The 19,611-nt window shown below is 41.9% G+C and overlaps 1 protein-coding gene across 1 annotated transcript; it reads left to right on the forward strand.

Annotated features, from left to right (window-relative positions):
• Positions 1-12,387: 12,387 nt before the first annotated feature.
• LOC108577298 lies at positions 12,388-13,267 on the forward strand. Its single transcript, XM_017940435.1, has 2 exons — positions 12,388-12,819; positions 13,227-13,267. Exons 1-2 carry the CDS (start codon positions 12,390-12,392, stop codon positions 13,265-13,267), a joined length of 471 nt encoding a protein of 156 aa, XP_017795924.1. The 5' UTR covers positions 12,388-12,389.
• The last annotated feature ends 6,344 nt before the right edge of the window (positions 13,268-19,611 follow it).

The following is a 19,611-nucleotide window of genomic DNA, read 5'->3' on the forward strand; positions in this document are numbered from 1 at the left end:
ATCAACATCTATAAATACAATTTTTCACAATATAAAAACCACGTGTACACCAAATTCACATTCATCTCGGTCCCAAGCCGTTTAATCTTGAGTGGTCCTTCGAGAACAATACATAGGCGGCACAACGTGCATATATCCAAAGTGAGCGCACCTTAACAGTCCATGTAGGAGAATCATTTTGGCAACAGTTGGAGAAAGATATACCGCTCTAACGCAGAAATGTATGCCATGTTTTTTGTATTCGCGCAGTGCGATGGCAATGCCACCGCTGCCGCTGCGCGATATCGCGAATTGCATCCCGGCGAACACACACCAGGTGCGGCAGCCTTCCGCGAGTTGGCGGCCCGCCTTTATTCGAGCGGTTCTTTTCTACCCGATCGTACAGATACGGGCCGATCGTGTCGAATACCCACGGCACGGTTGGAAGAAGTCCTCGAAGAGTTCGACCGGGACGGCACGCAGAGTGTGCGAGAGGTTGGCAGGCGCCTGGGGTAAGTTTAAATATTCAAATACATAAACATTGCATAATAAAAATGGAATACTTATAGTCGTGTACTTTTCTATTTAATTTTAGCGTTAGCCGGACAACGGTGCACCGCCAATTGCAAGGGTGCATACGTTGCAACCCAGAGATTACACCCAACGGATGGTATATTCAAGGTGGCTGTTGGGGGAAATCGCGCGTAATCCGTCGTTCTGCAGGTTCGTTTTGTGGACTGATGAAGCCCTTTTTACCCGGGAGGGGTGCTTCAATGCCCACAATTCCCACATGTGGAACGACGAGAATCCGTTGGTGATTCGCACACATGCAGCACAAGACCGCTGGTCAATTAATCTATGGGCCGGCATTTGCGATGATTTTGTGGTTGGGCCATACATTCTACCTGAGAGATTGAATGGCACAACTTACCAAAATTTTCTGGAAAATGCTCTTCTGGATCTCTTGGAAGAAATTCGGAGGAACATGTATTTCCAGCATGATGGGGCGCCCACCCATTATGCCGCAAATGTTCGGGCTTTCTTAGATCAAGCCTGTTCCGTCCGATGCGGAACAATACGGTAAAAATCCTCGAAGGTTCGTTTACGACATGGACGTGCCTACAAATTTAATTTCGCGGTTAGTTTCTTTTCGAGTTTTAGTTTATTTTTTTATAGTATGCAATTTCACCTTAAGAGTAATAAAATGTATTCAGTCGTTTCGAGTTTTTCAAACAATAACTTAAACTTTCACTTTCGTTCGTTCAAACAATCGGCCATATCGTAAACCGGGAACTTCCGAAGGGTCGACCAAACCTCGCTCACAACGGTTTCTGCAGTCGAAGGTCAACCTGGAGGAAATACCCGCGGTCATCGTCGAACCTTCGAGGACCTCCCCCCGATCGAGGCCATAGCCCTCACTCCCGCACCAAGAGGGCTGGCCAAAGGGCGTTCTTTAACGTCTTCGCATTTTTAATCGTACGCTGATTGGAAATTCGGAAAAGGCCAATCCGCGTATTCGAAGCAACCTGAAGGTGCCGACGCGAACACCGACAGGGCGAGACTTCACTTCTAATTGTGACTTCGAGTCCAGTTCTAGTACTACTTCTAATTTGACTTCTAACGAAGACGTCTAACAAGTACTTCAAGCTTCGAACATCGTTGAAGAAGCTACACTCACGAAATTCGAGAATTCGTTGGTCTCGAAACGCACAAGATTATTCTAGTCTCAATCGTCCGGAGACTAGACTCGAAACACTCGATCTCTAAAGAAATTTGGAAATCGAAGCGTCGCGACCATCGACGAGACCAAAAGTTAAGCTGGGCCTTACAACCCCAGCCGAGGAATCTTAATCCGCGTTCGATGATCGCGTACGGGCGAGCAATCTAGCGAGATTGCCAAGCTACGAAACAAAGCCTTTCGAGACAGGTGGATTGGCCGCGGCGGTGCTGTATTGTGGCCACCACGGTCTCCAGATATGAATCCGTGTAAAAATATTTATTTATTCATTTTGCTTTTTTCTGCATTTTATCAGACCGCGGTGTACCGTGAACCGGTGCAATCGCGGGAGGAGGTAGTGGCGCGTATTCACGGCGCTGTCGCCACAATCTCCCGCGATATGCTACGACGGGTGCAGGCGAACATACGGCGGCGTGCGGAGGCTTGCCTGCGGTGCGAGGTGGGTACATTGAGCCCATCCTCGCAACATTGGGGTAGCACCGCCGCCACAATCGGCCCCTTTAGGAGCTACAAATTTTTTAACGTAAGAACAAGAAATTGTTCCTAAACATATCAACCTGTCCCTGTGGCAAGAGGAAGTGATCGGTGCGGGGAAGTGAGCTCACCGATGAGCGTTAATACAGACACAAGAAACATCGACATCGACATCAATACACGTCGAACGCCGAAAGAAGACGTCGAGAACGCCGAGACGTCTTTTGTTTTTTTCCACACTTTCCCCGCGGACCGTTTGGCGAAGAACGATCATGTGAGTTCATCGACACGGTCGTAACATCAGATGTTTCGGATAGGTCAGGATCGACACACTGACCCAGTTCCGTCGAAGCAGATTAATTCGTGGACGAATGGGTAAGTTTTTCATAAGTAATAAAACACTTTATTCCTCTCGGAATAAAGAAACGGTAACACAGTTAATAACACAGGTATTAAACGACTTATTTGTTATTCATGAAAAAGAAAAAAAATACGTTTTGGAAATCGATGTCAATTATAAAATTTCATCGAAATATGTTGATGGAGAAACAAGCAACAGGCATCGAAAGATGTAAGAATCTGCAGATTTATTACAGTTTTACGCCGAAAGTCGTGATAGTGCGATTTTCATCATCTTTAACCGTTTGTAGCTCATAGAAACATTAACCAATTTCGATGAAATTATCAGCACGTGTATCATTGACATAGATCTACAAAACGTATTTTTTAGATTTTCATTTCGAGCTCAGATAAAAAAGTTGTAAAAACGACCTTCGCTATTTTCTTCGCGATTCAGACTAATTGCAATTTTTTAAAAAATTTATACAAACGTCGGAATGACGGCCAAAAACCATTTCTCTAAGCATTATAAAAACAGCAGTGCAAAGTAAAAGTTTTTTGACAGCTATCGAGAACCGAGAAGTCACGCGTACGCATTTGTTCGCTCGCGCGGGTGCATCTCTGTTCGGCCGTCCCTGAGCGCGGGCTCTACGCGCGCTGTAATTGGCCAGTGTTTTTCGTTAATAATTCAAAAACGAAGCTTCAAACTGGATTTTGGAAAAGGAAAAGGTTGTTCAGAGTCACCTCAGCTACCCCCCATTTCCGGGTGCGGAGTCTGTCAAGCATACGATACGCAACGCGGTTCTTTTGATGCGAGTTTATAACTTGACAGTTCATAATACAATAATATCATTTTTTAAATTTTTCGTTTGTTTAACTGAAAATTTGATTAACATATTGGTGAGATTTTTCTAATTAACATGAGATCAAACATGATATGATTTGGATCACACTTACGTATGTAATACTTATTATGTAACTCATTTTACTTCATTATCGCTTTAATTAAGTTACAAAAAAGAGTTGAAATAATAATAGTATAGAATTTCTAATACACTATGAATTAGAAAAGTGTAAACTTGTACAATAGAACCGAATAGAATTTATTTATTTTCAGCCTCACAAAACGACTTAGTTTACACTACCTTATATACATACATGTAGGAAATTTGATATAAAAAATTGGATTCAAAGCCACCGAGAAAATGAATATTAATATTATATCCTAGACATGACACGTCGCTTTTGCTACCGTCACTTTTCCTTCCTCCACGTACGCACACCTCCTCTAACGCAGGTCCACAATCGTCAACCGGGTTTCTAGACCCGTTCGTCACTACATTCAGCCATTGCTGCAATCTCTTCAATACCTGAAGAACCTATATTATACGCTTTCATATAATCTACAGCGGATAAAGTAATTTTTTAACCTGCACCTTCGCCTATCCTGATCTATTATTGCCCTTAACGCGTGTAACTTTATAAGGCCCCAAACATATTTTCTTAATTTTTAAACCTGAGTCGAATTAAGTACGTTTTATAACTACCAAATCGCCTACTCTATAAATCGCCGGGTTTTTACAATTACAATTATGTATGGGTTTATTTTCCTCTTGGATCTTCTGGATATTTTCCTTCGCTAGTTGGCGTAAGTTGATTCGTTCCTTGTTAAACAGCTCAACCCGCCTCCTCTTCTATAAGCACTAACACTTCCAAGTCTTCTCGCTGTTTCATTCGAACTCCAAATATTACTTCGAATGGCGTCATCTTTATACTGCGTTGATACGTACTGTTGATACTCCTTTGCAGTCTGTCTGCATGTTTGTATCACTTGGATGTATCATCAATTAATTCGTTCTACTTCCCCATTCCCTCGAGGAATGCCAGTTGTTGTACAGATAAGTTTGAAGGGATGGAAGAAACTTGGAGGATTGCATAAAAGGGAAGGTGCGGGCATTTCGTCCTCGGCCTCCTAGTGTACTTGTCAGTAAGGCTTTGTTAGGAGACCCGTGCCTTAGACGCGGAAGGGACTGAAAGAACTAAGGTCAGAAGTTCTATATATACAAATGGAAGCCTTTATGAGGACTAGCGAGATTACCCGGTTAATCCGTCCCTCTGTTGGCAGACCGTAGGAGGTGTCGCTACAAGCTCAATTCCTTCGTTCCCACAATATTCCTGAAAGTCGGTCGACGTAAACTCTGTACTATTATCTGTAACGATGGTTGTCGTCATGGGTCCCCAATGATCAAGATGGAATGTGTCCAAAGAAACATCACCTTTAGGTATGAGCATGAGGAGCATTCCTTCCTTCCTGCCTCTTTTCTTTTTTGCCAGAATACACGGCACGCAAGTACTGACAAATTGCTCTAATTTCTTATTCAGATTCAGTATATAGAATTCCCGTCTAATATTTCTCCACATTTTCTTTATTACAAAGTGACCGTTTTCATGACTTTTCCGAATAACGTTCGTATATATGCTCGTAGGTAACACAATCACAGTTCTTATCGCGAAAAAAATAATCTTCATACGGTTCTTTTTTTAGTAATTGTTTAATTACTCTTAGTCTTCTTCATTATCCTGCTGTTTCTGTATTATCATAATCACATTTCTTCGACGATCATTATCGAAGAATGACTCTGTGCGTTTACATGTTTTAAACGTGTGGCTGAGCAGTGTTCGACATCATACAGTCTGTTCCACAAAAGCGTGGACGCGATAATTTCGAAACTTGAGGTCAAATGAGGGAGAGATTGTGTTAGCATAAAAATATGAAGTTCCCTCTAATACGCATTAGCTTTAAATCTCTTAGTATCGTTTTTGTTACTGAGAAATACGGACCTTTTCGAGATGAGTGCCGTGTACGCTAAACGTTTTGAGGCAGTCTTGTGTTATCACTCGAAAGAACCAAAAATGTGCGTTTAAAATGCAGCAAAATATATGCATTAATCTCGTGAATTCGTTAATAAGTAGATATAACGATGTAAAGAAACTGAATGTGTCGATGACCTCCCTGATCGAGATTCAAAGCGCGGTACCACGAAAAGGGAAGATAAAGTGATCTTCCGGCTATTTTCAAGGAATTCAACATTTTGCTTGCGTAAAGGGCAAGCTTTTTTGGTAAAAAGGGCATAAATATAGGGATTTTGACATTAAAACGTCGCTTGACAGAAAATAATGTTTGACGGAGCAGTACGTTATCAAAACCGTTGCTTTCAAGGAGTCACGACGAAAGTCGGCTGGCGTGGGCACACGAAAAAGTTGATCGCGATTGGAGTCGTGTATTCAGCGATGAAGCATCTTTTTCGGCTTGAAGTATCAGATGTGCCTGGTCTGTTTATGAAAATCCAATTGTCCAAAGACGTGTTAAACATCCATTCGAGAAACATGGAGGTCTCTACCACTCTCATATACCAAGAAATTGGTCGAAAGTATACCCAGACGTTGTCAAGCAATGATCGCTAATGGTGGAGATTGGACACGCTGTTAATTGAACGCGTATTAGTTTATTAGACGTAGTTTCGATGTATATAAAAGTTTTTACAGAAAGAATTAATTTTCACAGAGATATCGCGTCCACGCTCTTGTGGAACAGACTGTATATGAATTCTTCTAAAGGTAACGCCCAGCGAGGTACATTTGGCGACAAGTATTTCATATTTAACGTCCTTGTAAGAGCATGACAATTAGTGACTAATTTAAACCTTATACCTAATAAATAAACTCTAAGTTTCTGGATTGCTTTTATGACAGTTAAAATTTCCAACTCGTACGAATGATACTTTTTTTTCGCTGTCGCATGTTTTCCTGCTTATGTAGTAAATGGGATGATAATCTATATCATCTTTGCCTTTCAGCAACAGTATTGCACCATAACTCTCTTTATTGACACCAATATGCAACTCTGTTAAAGCCTCTGGCTTATAGATTCGTCAAAAGATTCTTTTTATTATCTATCAAATCGGAAATTTTCGCCTGTTTTTGTAAATCTGACAATGGCTGTACCATCCTTGCGTAATTTAATCCAAACATAAACATAAGAAGCTCTGTGTCTGTTTCAATGTCTTCAGCTCTAGAGATTGTTTAACTGCTTTAATTTTCATCGACAAAGGCTGCACACGACCATTCTCAATTTCATGTCCTAAAAATTCTACCAACTTCTTTAAAAATTTACATTTACTCCAATTTATGCTTAAACCATGGAATACAGTTACTTGCAATGTCTCTTTAAGTTTTTCGAACGCATGTTCCTCACTGCTGCATGGTATTATATCGTCTACGTATGTATATGAATACAACTTTTCGCATAATCAAATCGCTACACACGCAGGCTACAAAGCGCAGAAAACTAGCCGGGCTGTTGCACAGGCCAAATGGCGTTCTAAAAAATTCATACTGAGCATTCGGTGTTACAAGAGCAGTAAATTTTACGACTTTCTGCTGACATCGGCACGTGAAAAAAACCATTTCTTAAATCAATAATTGAAAAAATTCGAACGGTTGCTAACTGATCTATTTTATCTTCTATTAAAGGCATCGGAAACCGATCTTTTATCACCTTTCAGTTTTATTGCCGATAGTCAACGCAAAGTCTATAGGAACCGTCTTTTTTCGGTGCCATAACAATCGGACTCGCATACTCGTTTTGAATAATACCCTCAGTTAACCATTCTTGTATCTACTTGTCTAATTCTTGCATCTGTTTTAGTGCTAAACGCCTAGGACATAAATTAACCGATTCGCTACAACTTAATACAATTTTCGTCTCGATCGTTGAACTAACATACTTCGCTGGTTTATAGTCTTCTACTAGTTTTTGAATTTCACCTTGATAACGCTTGTTTACGTCTAACTCACTTGTCACGGATTTACTCGCCAACATCACTCACCACTTCTTTTACCGCGTCTTCAATTTTCGTGTTGGTATCTTTTACTTTGTCGTCAGCTTCGATTACCTCCTTATTCTCGCTTCTGTTTTCTGTTATGGTACTCTACTTGGAATCGTTCGGCGGCAATCGTTTTATCCGTATTTGATCCATTTGTATGACCACATCCGCTTCTTTTAATAAATCACGGCCCAGAATCATTTCGGAATTCATGGTTCCAGCGGGCACAACAAAAATTTCAGTCTGGGAAATATTATTATTTATTAGGAATTCCGCCCGCATTGAACACCCCGATTGGTTTTGTCACCATATTCCCAAAACCCGTGAATATTCGCATATTTCTTCGCAACGTTGGACGACCCATATGATCGTACGCATCTTGCCTCATTATATTTACAACACTTCCAGTGTCTACTAAAGTACTACAAATTCTGTTAAAAATTTTTACATTAACGAATCTATCATTTACACAACTTACGCAATTGACTTTACCTCTTTTCTGTTCCAATTTTTTTTTGTATCTGTGCATTTTGGTGCAATGTGACCAAAATTGTTACATTTGAAACACTTCAGGGCTTTAGCTTTATTTGTGCAATTCTTGTGGCGTGATCAGCTGATCCACATCCATGGCAATGAGGTTTCTTACCTTCTCTTTGCACCAGGTCTTTATTGAACTTCCAAGTTTCATTTTTGTTTGAATATCTGTTATTGTCAACTGCCTTCTCGTTCCTTCAATCGTACAACTCTACCGTTTTCTTTATGCCATACAGGGTAGTAGCATCATATAATAACGTTTTGATCACCCCGTTTGATTATGTACTCAATCAAGGCATTGTCTTCAATGTGACTTTGGCTTACGATTTCTTGCATTGCCCCGACATATTGTCATACACTTTTGTTCGACAACCTTTTATGTTTTGCTAATTGTTCATATATCACAGCGCTATTTACTTTTGTTTTGAGTTCACGTTTTAGGTTTTTCTTTAGAATATCCCAGGAAATTATGCTTCTCATACGTGATAAACTGCTCCGCCGAACCTTTTAACATTCGTTTACCGTATAGTAATTTCGGTAATTCATTCCATTCTAACAAAGTACTGGACTCTTCGAAATCGGTAATCTATTTTTTATTGGTAATTTATCATCCCCAGGAAAACTAGCTAGGCTATTATCCACATCTTCAATTGTAAATTTCATACCCCGGGGCGACTGTGATACGCATCTATATTCCTTTGCTTTGTTCGCTCGTTTGTTTTCGCATCTCCGCGCAACCGTTAAATAGTCGTTGTCCCTGGATGTTTCCATATCGCTATCCTCTTCTAGCTCTATATCGCTATCCCCTTCTGCTGGCTTCATACTTCCTTTTTCCTCTGAGACGGTATCCTCTTCTTTTTCAGTTTCCATGTCTTGCCTCCTTCTTTGTTCATTTTTCAATTTCTCTTTCTTTCTCTCCACCAGGTAATTTTTCAACTTATTCCTTAATTCTGTCTTTCTACCCTGCGTTTCTGAATGCAACCCTTTCAATTTCTCTTTTAAGTCTTTTACTTTCATCCGATCAATTAATTCATCGGTGAGGCTTGCTGCTATACTATTCTCTGCTCTCCTATCAGTATTTTAACTTACTTTATACTTCACGAAGTCTTTACTTCGTCCATCTTCTCTATCTTCGTCTACGTTTATTATAATGTGATCAGCGTCATCATCAATGCTGCTGTCTAGGACCTCCTTCGATAAATTATGTCCTTTTTCCGACATCATATTTCTTTTTCACTGCTCGCTGACTTTTTTCAAACTTATCACTTCAGGGTGGTGCCCTACAACAGTTCGTCTTTCAATGTCTTCAACTTAGCAACTTATTGACACAGGACGACTTCCACTGCGTCTAACTTTAATGCTTTATACAACACTTCAACATGAACAATTACATAAGAAGCACCTTGCACGACTTTACAACTTTTCTTTTGTCAACTTTTTCTTAACATTCGCATCCTGTGAGCTCCGAAACAATCCCGACTCGACCCCCCATATATAGGAAATTTGATATAAAAAGTTGAATTCGAAGCCACTGAGAGAATGAATATTAATATTATATCCTAAACATGACGCGCCGCTTTTACTACCGAACCTCAAACGTCCTTTCTCCTTCCTCCACGCACGCACACCTACTCTAATACCGGTCCACGATCTTCAACAGGGTCGGTAAAATCGGGTTTCTAAACCCGTTCATCGCCACATTCATATGTATATAATCTTACGTACAAAATATAAAAATACATATTAGAAAAGTTGCGAAAAATACAAAATATTGAAAAATTTTTTTAAAACTTTTCCAAAAATTTTGCTGAGCTGAAATATGTAATTTTTATCAAAGTCTTCGCTACCAGCTTCCGATAAATTATAAAAACGTGACGCCGGGAAACATTGTCCGTAAAACCCGTGCCTCTACATTGTCCATAAAACCTAGTCCCTCCTTTCTTCACATTGCCCGTAAAACGTAGACCCTTCCTTCACATTGTCCGTCGAATGTAAGCTGTGTCTGGACAATGTAGAGGCACAGCCTACATTCGACGGACAATGTGTACAGATATTTCATGTATTTTCCAAGCAATCCGTTTTTATAATTCATCCAAAGCGACATATTTGAAATGAAATTAATCACTCAATAAGTATTAATAAGTAAATGCTGTTCAAATTATATCGTGGTTGGTCTTATTTTGAACAGAACAATCTCATCAATATGTTATTAACTTTTTCATACAGAAAAATCGATCGGTTGCCTCGACTCTCGTTTCATCCTCTTTTATTCATTATCTTTATCTTCGTTCGGCAAACTACAAACTATTATACATATTATACATAATATTCGGCTCCGGGTAAAGGAACAATGTGAGAAGCTTTACAGTACTACAATTGACACGAATTAAAACACGGATACATTAATTACACGAATATCCGTGTATTTGAGTATTCTGAGTAACCGCGAGACCTCTAAAATAGACCCTCGACAGCACACACTTTCGATGATACCCGCGGACAGTCCAACATCGACATGTAGGTCGGAGTGGCCAGCTACACTACCTTTGGAAGCCACATTTTAGGAAGGAATATTTGACCCTAACAGTCATCAAACAAACTTTTGCAACTAACTGCTAAGATGGACAACATTCGTAAAGCATCCACAGGCAAATCTAATTTTTAAAGATTTTCTTTACAAAATTGTTTAAAGAAATCAGAACAATATTTTTTTTTTTGAATAACATTTTTATTTTTATGTTTTTGAATAACTTTGTAACAAGAAATGAAATTACTTAGAAATGAATTACTTCTGTAAATTGATCAGTTTTAGTTTACCATATTTCATAGATACATTTTATTTGCATAAGAGCCGCACCACTCGCCTGCGAGAGCCGCGCTATGGCCTCCCCTGATGTAGGCAGTGTCCCTTGTCGGTAGGCGACGCCCACCGTTTGCTGACATCTTTCGATGAATACCGAACTGGTCTTGTGTACACAAACAAATTGCCGCGACGTAGAATAGATATTACCCCTCGGATGTAATCGGACGGGTCCGAGACCACAACACCAGAAGACACCATATGAGCTGTGGTTTGAGCGAAAGGCCAAACTTGGTAAACTGATCGCTTTCGGGGCAACTACCTACGCGCACGTCCCTAAGGAAAAACGTCGAAAGCTAGACGCTAAAGCAGTTAAAGGTTATTTTGTAGGATATGATGAAAATGTTAAGGAATTCTGAATTTGGTTTTCGAAGACTGACAAGATGGAGATTAAAAGAGATGTTTTCGTAGAAACTAATCATCCCACTGAATTTTCGAGTAAGCCTAAACGGGACCAATCACAATTCTTCGAGTTTTCACAGTCCATCGAGGAAGCAATTATTGTTAGTCACCGACCGCAAATACAAGATGAGCCGAACAGCTCAGCCACAGGAGGAGCGTCCGATAATGGTCCCAATCCAGCGGGCAACATCCCAAAGCCTGGGTACCCAAGGCAACACGCAGATGATCCAGTAGTAGCACCTCAAGAAGGGAGAGCTTTACGAGAAAGAAGCAATATTAGCAAGCCAAACCGATATGGAGGTACAATTGACCCTGATGAAATTTTTCTGGCAGAGGCTGAGGAGCCTCAAAACTTGATGGCTTGATAGCTTCCTGGTGGAAGCCACCACTAGCAGCAGGCAATTGAATGAAAACGGGACGATGAAATTAAATCCCTGAAGAAGAATACGTGGTGCGTCGTACAACATCAGGATGGGACGAATCTAATAGACAATCCATGTGTGTACAAACTGAAGAGAAGACCTGATGGCAGCGTAGATAGGTTCAAAGCCAAGCTCGTGGCGAAGGGTTACAGTCAAACACAAGGAATTGATTACTATGAGACTTTTAACCCAACTTTAGCCCTTAGTCCTACGCCTTCATAATGCAAGCAGAGGGCTACAATGAAGAAACAAACGAAGCATGCATGCTGAAAAGAAGTTTGTACGGATTGAAGCAATCGTCTAAGTGTTGGCATGAGCGCTTTACTAATTTCTTAAAGAAATTTGATTTGGAACCATCTGTGGCGGATCCATGTGTTTTTACAAGCGGTCAACAAAAAGCTACACTCATCTTAGCCATATACAGTAGCGGACAAAAGTTTAAGACGATGATTTGTAAACCGGATTACAAACATCTTATACGCATATTGTTCTTCTATTCGGTTTGTCTCTTTGGAATAACGTAGCTGTATGTTTGACCTTCGTAACCTCAGACAGTCAGTTGTTAAATACAAACAATGTAGGAGTTACAACAGTTAGTTACCGCTTAGCACTTGGAAACAGTGGACATTAGTTTAAGACGATCTGTGTAAAACGTGAGTACGAGTACAGTTTTTGAACATTTTGATTCTGGAATGTCAAAATCATTGTTTAGTGTACCTTTTATTGCTTAAAATTCATTTAGGTAGGAACAGACTATGGGTAAATCAAAGAATTTACTTGAAAACGAAAGGGAACAAATCGTAAGGCTGCGAAAGCAAAGTAAAACCTTCACCGAAATAGCAAATATAGTGAACAGGTCAGAAACGGCTTGTAAACAAGCTTGGTATAAATTTTTAAAGACAGGCATGTATTGCGATCAACCGAAAAACGGAAGACCACGGAAAACAACACCGAAAATGGATCGCCGGATTCATCGATTGAGCGAAAAGGATCGTTTTCGTAGTGCAAATAATATTGCTGCGGAGATAAACTATGAAAACGATACACAAATTAGTGCTAGAACTGTTAGGAGAAGATTAGAAGACTTTAACTTAAGAGGACGAAAACCCCAAAAGAAACCACTGCTGAGTTCTAGGAATCGAAAAAGACGACTTGCATTTGCTAAAGCTCATAAGCATTGGACAAGTGAAGATTGGCAAAAGGTATTGTTTTCTGACGAATCGAAATTCAATCGCGTCTGTTCTGACGGGATACGGTACGTTAGACGTCGAATTGGCGAAAGTTTGAAAACACAGTGCGTTTTAAAAACTCTTAAACATGGTGGTGGAAACGTTATGGTGTGGGCGTGTTTTTCTCGAAGCGGCCCTGGTCCGATATGTTGTATCAATGGAATTATGGACCGTTTTCAATACATGGACATACTCAAGAACACAATGTTACCTTTTGCACGCAACAATATGAGTGATGATTTTATTTTTCAAAATGATAATGATCCGAAGCACACGGCTCGGGTTGTGAAACAGTTTTTTCAAGAAGAAAATATTATCGTGCTGCCGTGGCCGTCCCAATCACCAGATATTAATCCAATCGAGAACTTGTGGAGCATCATAAAAAAGACAGTACAAGGTTATAAACCGAAAAATTTGAATGAACTTTACTCTACAATTGAAACAGCTTGGAGTAATATTACGGTAGATCAATGTAAAAAACTAATAGATTCAATGCCAAGAAGATGTACCGAAGTGATAAGAAATAACGGATATTGGACAAAATATTGAATTTAAACAAAAATTGTGCATATTTTTTTACCAAAACTTAATATTTTTTGTGTAGTCTTAAACTTTTGACCGACGAAATATTATACAGATTTCGTTCCTTTTTTTGTAACTTCGCTACTGAGCAAAATATCAAAACGAAATTTTTTTTGTAAGTGTATAAACAAATGTCTAATTAGTTAATACCAAAAGTAGAACACTGTATTTATATTTTTTATGGAAAGTAAATCAATTATTTATTTTTTCCATTTCGTCTTAATCTTTTGTCCGCTACTGTATAAAGACGATGGTTTTTAATAACAGCAACAGACGAAGAAATCGTGAACGGGTTGCTAGTCCAATTGAAAAGAGAGTTTGATGTAACTACTGGCGACTTAAGTTTGTTTCTAGGATTTCAGATAGAGCAGGACACTGACGGCGCTATCTTCTTGCATCAATCTTGGTACGCCAGAAAGGTCCTGGAGCGATACAATATGGCTGATGCAAATTCGGTGTCCAGCCCTATGGACAAATAGCAGGAGTTGATCGTGTTGGTGCATGGCATACAACGATCCGAAGGGGTACACGCACTATATAGACAAGCCGTAGGATCCTTAATGTAAAATATTTAGCGGTCGGTACTAGGCCAGATATTGCGTTTGCGCTAAGTACAGTAAGTCAGTATTTAGAATCTTCAGACAAAATACACTGGAATGCGGTAAAAAGAAGTTTGAAATATTTGAAAAGACCTGTAAATTATGGATAAGTTTTTATGGCGAAATATGACTTTAATCTCTTAGCTTTTAGTGATGCTGATTACGCAAGTGAAGCTGAAACTCTGCAATCAACCTCAGGTTGTGTTTTTAAACTAGGTGAAAGCACCATTTCATGGTGTTCACAGAAACGGAAAAAAGTTGCTTCTTTTATCTACTATAAAATCGAAATTTATTGCGGAGGCTGAAGCGATAAAAGAATTAATCTGGTTGAAACGTTTGAAGTATGATATAATATTACTAAAAAAAATATCATACAGCCTAAACTTCTTCTCGACAATCAGAGTGCGATCAAACTGTTACAAAACCCGGAATTTCACAAGCGAACCAAACACATTGATTTTTAGGCCGTAACCATGGCCTCCCCCCGGCCCGGATCCTCACTGGGGCGCTGTTGAACAGCGCTCCCCTCCTCTATCCCCACTTGCCGTACCGTGGCGGGACGTGCCCGCCCCTTTTCGGTGGTCGAGACACATGTCCTCGCCCCCAATCTATGCCCGGCCGGCCACCCCAAATCGGTGCACAAAGGGCACTTCGGGTCGGCCGCCGGGCATAGGCCCGCCCGGTGGGTAGAGTCGCCGCATCTAGAACATCGGCGACTCCTATCCACCTCTGCAGTGCACCGGTGCTGTGTGTGATCCACCTCCAAGCGCCGGTAACACTGCGCGGGCGGGCCTAGAGGACGTCCACCCGCGCTGCTACCTACCCAACTTTTAGTCGGCCGGCGGTGGCCAGTTTTCGGGCCACCGTCAAAGGGCATCTTACCCAGAGGGTACCCATGCCGTTGGGGGAGGACCAGTTCCATCCGGGCACCCTCCGAATGACGCGACAGCAGCCGCGACAGAGGGACTCTCGAGTCCAGGATGTCCCGGATCAGAATTTCCCCAGCCTCCTCCCTAGCCATTTCATCCTGGGCCGCTCGCTCCTTTATCTTTCGGGCATACCCCCCAGTAGTAGTGGGGCGGCCCCTGTTCCTCTTGCGTGCTAGGGGTTTGAGTCCCCCCGGATCGCCATATTCGGACCCACTCGAGGCCCCGGTGTCCTCCAGGTCACCGGGCCTAGCCAGGGCCCCCACGCCAACAGACGAGACCGAACCAGATCGAAGTCTGATTGGCGATCTCGCCGCCGACGTGGAGGACCCCGACCGCGGCTCGTTGGTCGACGCCCTCTTTCTTGAGGTGGAGCGCTGTCTAGACTCGCTAGACGAGGCTCGCTCCAACTTTCTCGAGATGGACACTGTCCTCTCGCACAGCTGTTCGACCTGCGCTCTTGTCATCTCCGCCACTCCAGAGCCACTGCTCTCGTCCCTAGGGACCACTCCCGCACCTTCTTCACCCCCCAACCCCGTTTTGTTTATTTTTAGTGAATCATCCATAGTGTTCCCACGAGTGTGGTCGAAAAGAAGGTCGAGCCAGGCAGAGCCGCCTTACCTGGCCAAGGCTACTTACACCCGGGTCCCACCGGCCACGCCCCAGTGCATCCACCGCGCGCCTTAGCTTGGGGGTAGGGTCCTTTTTTATAGAGGAGGACATCCTCGCAGACCGGCCGATTAAGGCAAGTCCCCCGTTCCGGCATTTCGGTTAACTCCTCACCACCTAGCACCTCTCTCACTATCTTTCAGCACCTCCAGAACACTATCTTCTCTCCGCTCTGTTTTTTTTTTTTTGCACGTCTGCATGTTACATTTTTACAACACTGGACTGAGCAAACAGGAATAAATAAGAATAGAATAAGGAATAAGTACACAGTAGAATCAAGGTGATGGGAACAGTGCATGAGTTGTTAACCTACGTTCACCAGTGCAGGCGGCTCTAGGGATGGAACCGTGGTGGGGTAGGTTAAAATCGGCCAGCAAGGCCATCCTGCTGGGACCAAGCACGCATGCTCGCAGCTCCGCCTCCCCGTGGCCCCCGCTGGTAACGACACTCCGGGCTGCCCGCAGCCTGGAGGGTCGTCTAAGTGAGCTGCGTCCCGAAAGGGTAGGCCTAACTTGCTCAGTGATCCGAGTGGCAAGAGCAGGGTTTTTCCAAGTCGCGCGCACTCCGCCGAACACGTGTTCTCCTGGCAAGGGTTCCCAGAAAGTAGAGAAACCAACATCTTCTCGCGAAAGCCGGTATAGAGCAGAAGCTCGGGGTACGGCGCCGGTCGATCGTCTGATCGAGCCTCACAAACCGCACACAATACTTGTACTCCGCTGGGAGAGAACGAGGATTACCATCGGTCGTCCTTGAGAGTGGGAGTACGAAGCCTAGCTTTCGGACGCTCGTACAGTACAGGAGAGTACGGGTACTGTCACCTGGGTCACTCTCTGGAGGAGAGAACGGCTGGACTATCCGCCGGTCGCCTTCCAGAGAGTAGAGTGCAGGACGCTCACCGGACGCCTTCCCACAATAATTGTTACAAATCACTTTTCGCGCATTACATAAGATTGTGATAAGAGAGTACGGGAGCTATACCTAGGTCGCTCCTGGAATGGAGAGAACGGCTGGACTATCCGCCGGTCGCCTTCCAGAGAGTAGAGTACAGGAGGCTACCTGGACGCCTTCCCACAGTAATTGTTATAAATCGTTTTATCCGTTTCGTTAATGTTGTAACGGGAGAGTACGGCTGCATAAAGCCGGACGCCCGAAAGCGAGAGCCACAGCTCGAACACTGCATTGATTTGTTCGAAATTATTCTACATCAAACATTTAACATGTATCGACAAAAGATAAATAAACTTTTGTGTGTTCTTTCCCAGATACCAAAGAAAATCCTTTCTTTCCAAAAATCCTACTATAATGTTGGCGCCCAACGCACAGGCGGAGTTCCACGACTCCACAGGCTCCGAGATTCAAAATTCAAACTCCGTTTCCAACTCCGACATCCAAGATACCAATTCCACTTCCAAAGACACTCCTCTAGCATCACCTGTACAATTATCCACGTCTCAATTTTCAAAACTTCTGGTTTCCTTAAACGGAAAACAGTCAACGGAACAAAGCATTTTTCGAAATGCACCACGCGTTTCAATGGCTACCACGATCATGCGAAAGTCAATGCGTTTACGGCGACGATCGCGATATTCAAAGACATCGAGAATATTAATGATCAAAATGTCAAACCTCACTTTGGCCGACCAGACCCCCCTTGGACTACCATGCGCCGCGCAAACCTCATTGTTCGCGCCAGCGATGGGACTTTTTTGACCATAAAACGGTACCGCTTTCGAGGCTGACAATTTTGCATCAACAAATTCTGTCCCCCAAAAGCGGCTAACCTGAAAAAACCCACAGGCATCCCTTTCTCCAAAAAAAAAAAACATGTTACAGACGCAAGGAGAGGGTTGTCACCATTCATTTAGGCCCGTGATTGGTGATTTTTCACACCACCTCGCTAACCAATCAGCGCAACCAGAACTCGACGAGGCCAGTCAGAAAACATACAGTCTGTTTCACAAGAGCGTGGACGCGATATCTGTGAAATTTGATACCCAATACAGCAAAGATTGTGCCAGTCCAAACATACAATGTCTCCTCTAATACACAATAACCCCAATTCTCTTAGTATCATTTCTGTCACTGAAAAGTTCAAGTCATTTCGAGATGAGTGCCGTATACGCTAAACGATTCGAAGCAGTATTCTTGTGCCAGCACCCGAAAGGGCCAAAAATGAGTGTTAGAAATGCAGCAAAATATCTGCACAAGTCTCGCGAATTTGTAAATAAGTGGGTGCAACGTTATAAAGAAACAAATTGTGTCAATGATCTCCCTGATCGAGGTTCGAAGGGAGCTACGACAAAAAGGGATGATAAAGCAATTCTGCAGCTTTTTTCGAAAAATCCGACACTTTCCTTACGTAAAGCGCAAGCAATGTTAGCAAAAAAGGGCATAAAAATAGGCATAGTAACAATTAAACGTCGGTTGGAAGAAAATAAAGTTGCTTGGCGTAGTACACTTTCGAAGCCGTTGCTTTCAACAAAGCACGTCGGAAAACGGTTGGCGTGGGCACATGAAAACGTTTGTCGTGATTGGAACAATGTCGTGTTCAGCGATGAGTCATCTTTTTGGGCTTGGACTCCTATAAAACGAGCCTGGTCTGCCCATGGAAATCCAGTCATCCAAAGAAGCATTAAACACCCAATAAAAGTTCATGTTTGGGGGTGCTTCAACAGTCGGGGTTTCGGAACTTTGTGCGTCTTTACGGATAATTTAAATGCCCAGAAGATGCTTAAACTGTACCAAAGGGGTCTCTTAGTATCGGTGAAACATTGGTTTAAAAGAACCAGAGATCATTGGATACTTCAAGAGGACAACGACCCCAAACACCGAAGCCGCCTTTGTACGGAGTGGAAAACAGCGAATAGTGTCAACGTGTTGGATTGGCCATCTCAGTCCCCCGATGCCAATCCAATCGAAAATGTTTGGTCTCTCATGAAGTACAAACTCCGAGGAAAGCGTATTTTAAAATTGAAGACGCTAGTTCGCCGTATTCGAGAAATATGGAGATCTCTTCCTGTCTCATACGCTGCAAAGCTGGTTGAAAGTATGCCCAGACGTTGTGAAGCAATAATCGCTAATGGTGTAAAGGGCGAGTTCACCCTCGCCCGCAGATCAGTTCAAAATATCAGTTCACAAGAATACGCCAAGGCATCCATACCATCGATTCGCTAAACATTCATACTCCACCAGTCGAGTGTAAACATAACAATAAAGATCAACAACCACAGTTCAACTTCTTCACCCATATTTGAACAGTCTTCACCGATCTTAAAACGTCGAACGAGCCAACCGGCAAAAAAAAAAGGAGCACAAGAATAAAATCGTCATGCTTGGCTGGTACAATATCCTACATAGTTCATCATTTTATTTTGCGAAGAATACAACTGTTGTATTATTCTTATGAGTACCAATCATAATTCTATTGATATTAGTAGCAGATCTGACAGAAAGCCGAAGATAATTTTAGACACTCTTGACCAGCTCGTAAATACATATACCTGTAAGCGTAAAACAAATCGTTGGCCTCTGATAATTTTTTATAATATGCTTGACGTATCTGCCTGTAATGCATTTGTACTTTGGACTTCGACAAATCCTCAGTGCAATGCTAATAAATTAATAAAAAGGAGATTATTTTTAGAGGAATTAGGAAAATCTCTCGTTACGCCGAAAATACTTTCAAGACAATGTACACCAAGAACAAAAAAATCACGCAATTTGTTACAACATATGAGAGAAATAAATGAAATATCAATACACATGGCATCAATTAGAGGAGTCAGAACGAGCTCGATATAAATTTTGCCCATCTAATAATGGCAATAAGACAAATATGACATGCTCCAACTGCAGAAAACATATTTGTAAGTCATATTCAACATACTATTGCCCAAATTGTAAACAACATTAAAATTAATATTACTCCTCCTCTTTATTCATAGTTTTAAATGTTAAATATTTATGTTTAGT

The sequence above is a fragment of the Habropoda laboriosa genome, unplaced genomic scaffold, assembly GCF_001263275.1.
Source record: "Habropoda laboriosa isolate 0110345459 unplaced genomic scaffold, ASM126327v1 scaffold739, whole genome shotgun sequence".
Taxonomy (NCBI): domain Eukaryota; kingdom Metazoa; phylum Arthropoda; class Insecta; order Hymenoptera; family Apidae; genus Habropoda; species Habropoda laboriosa.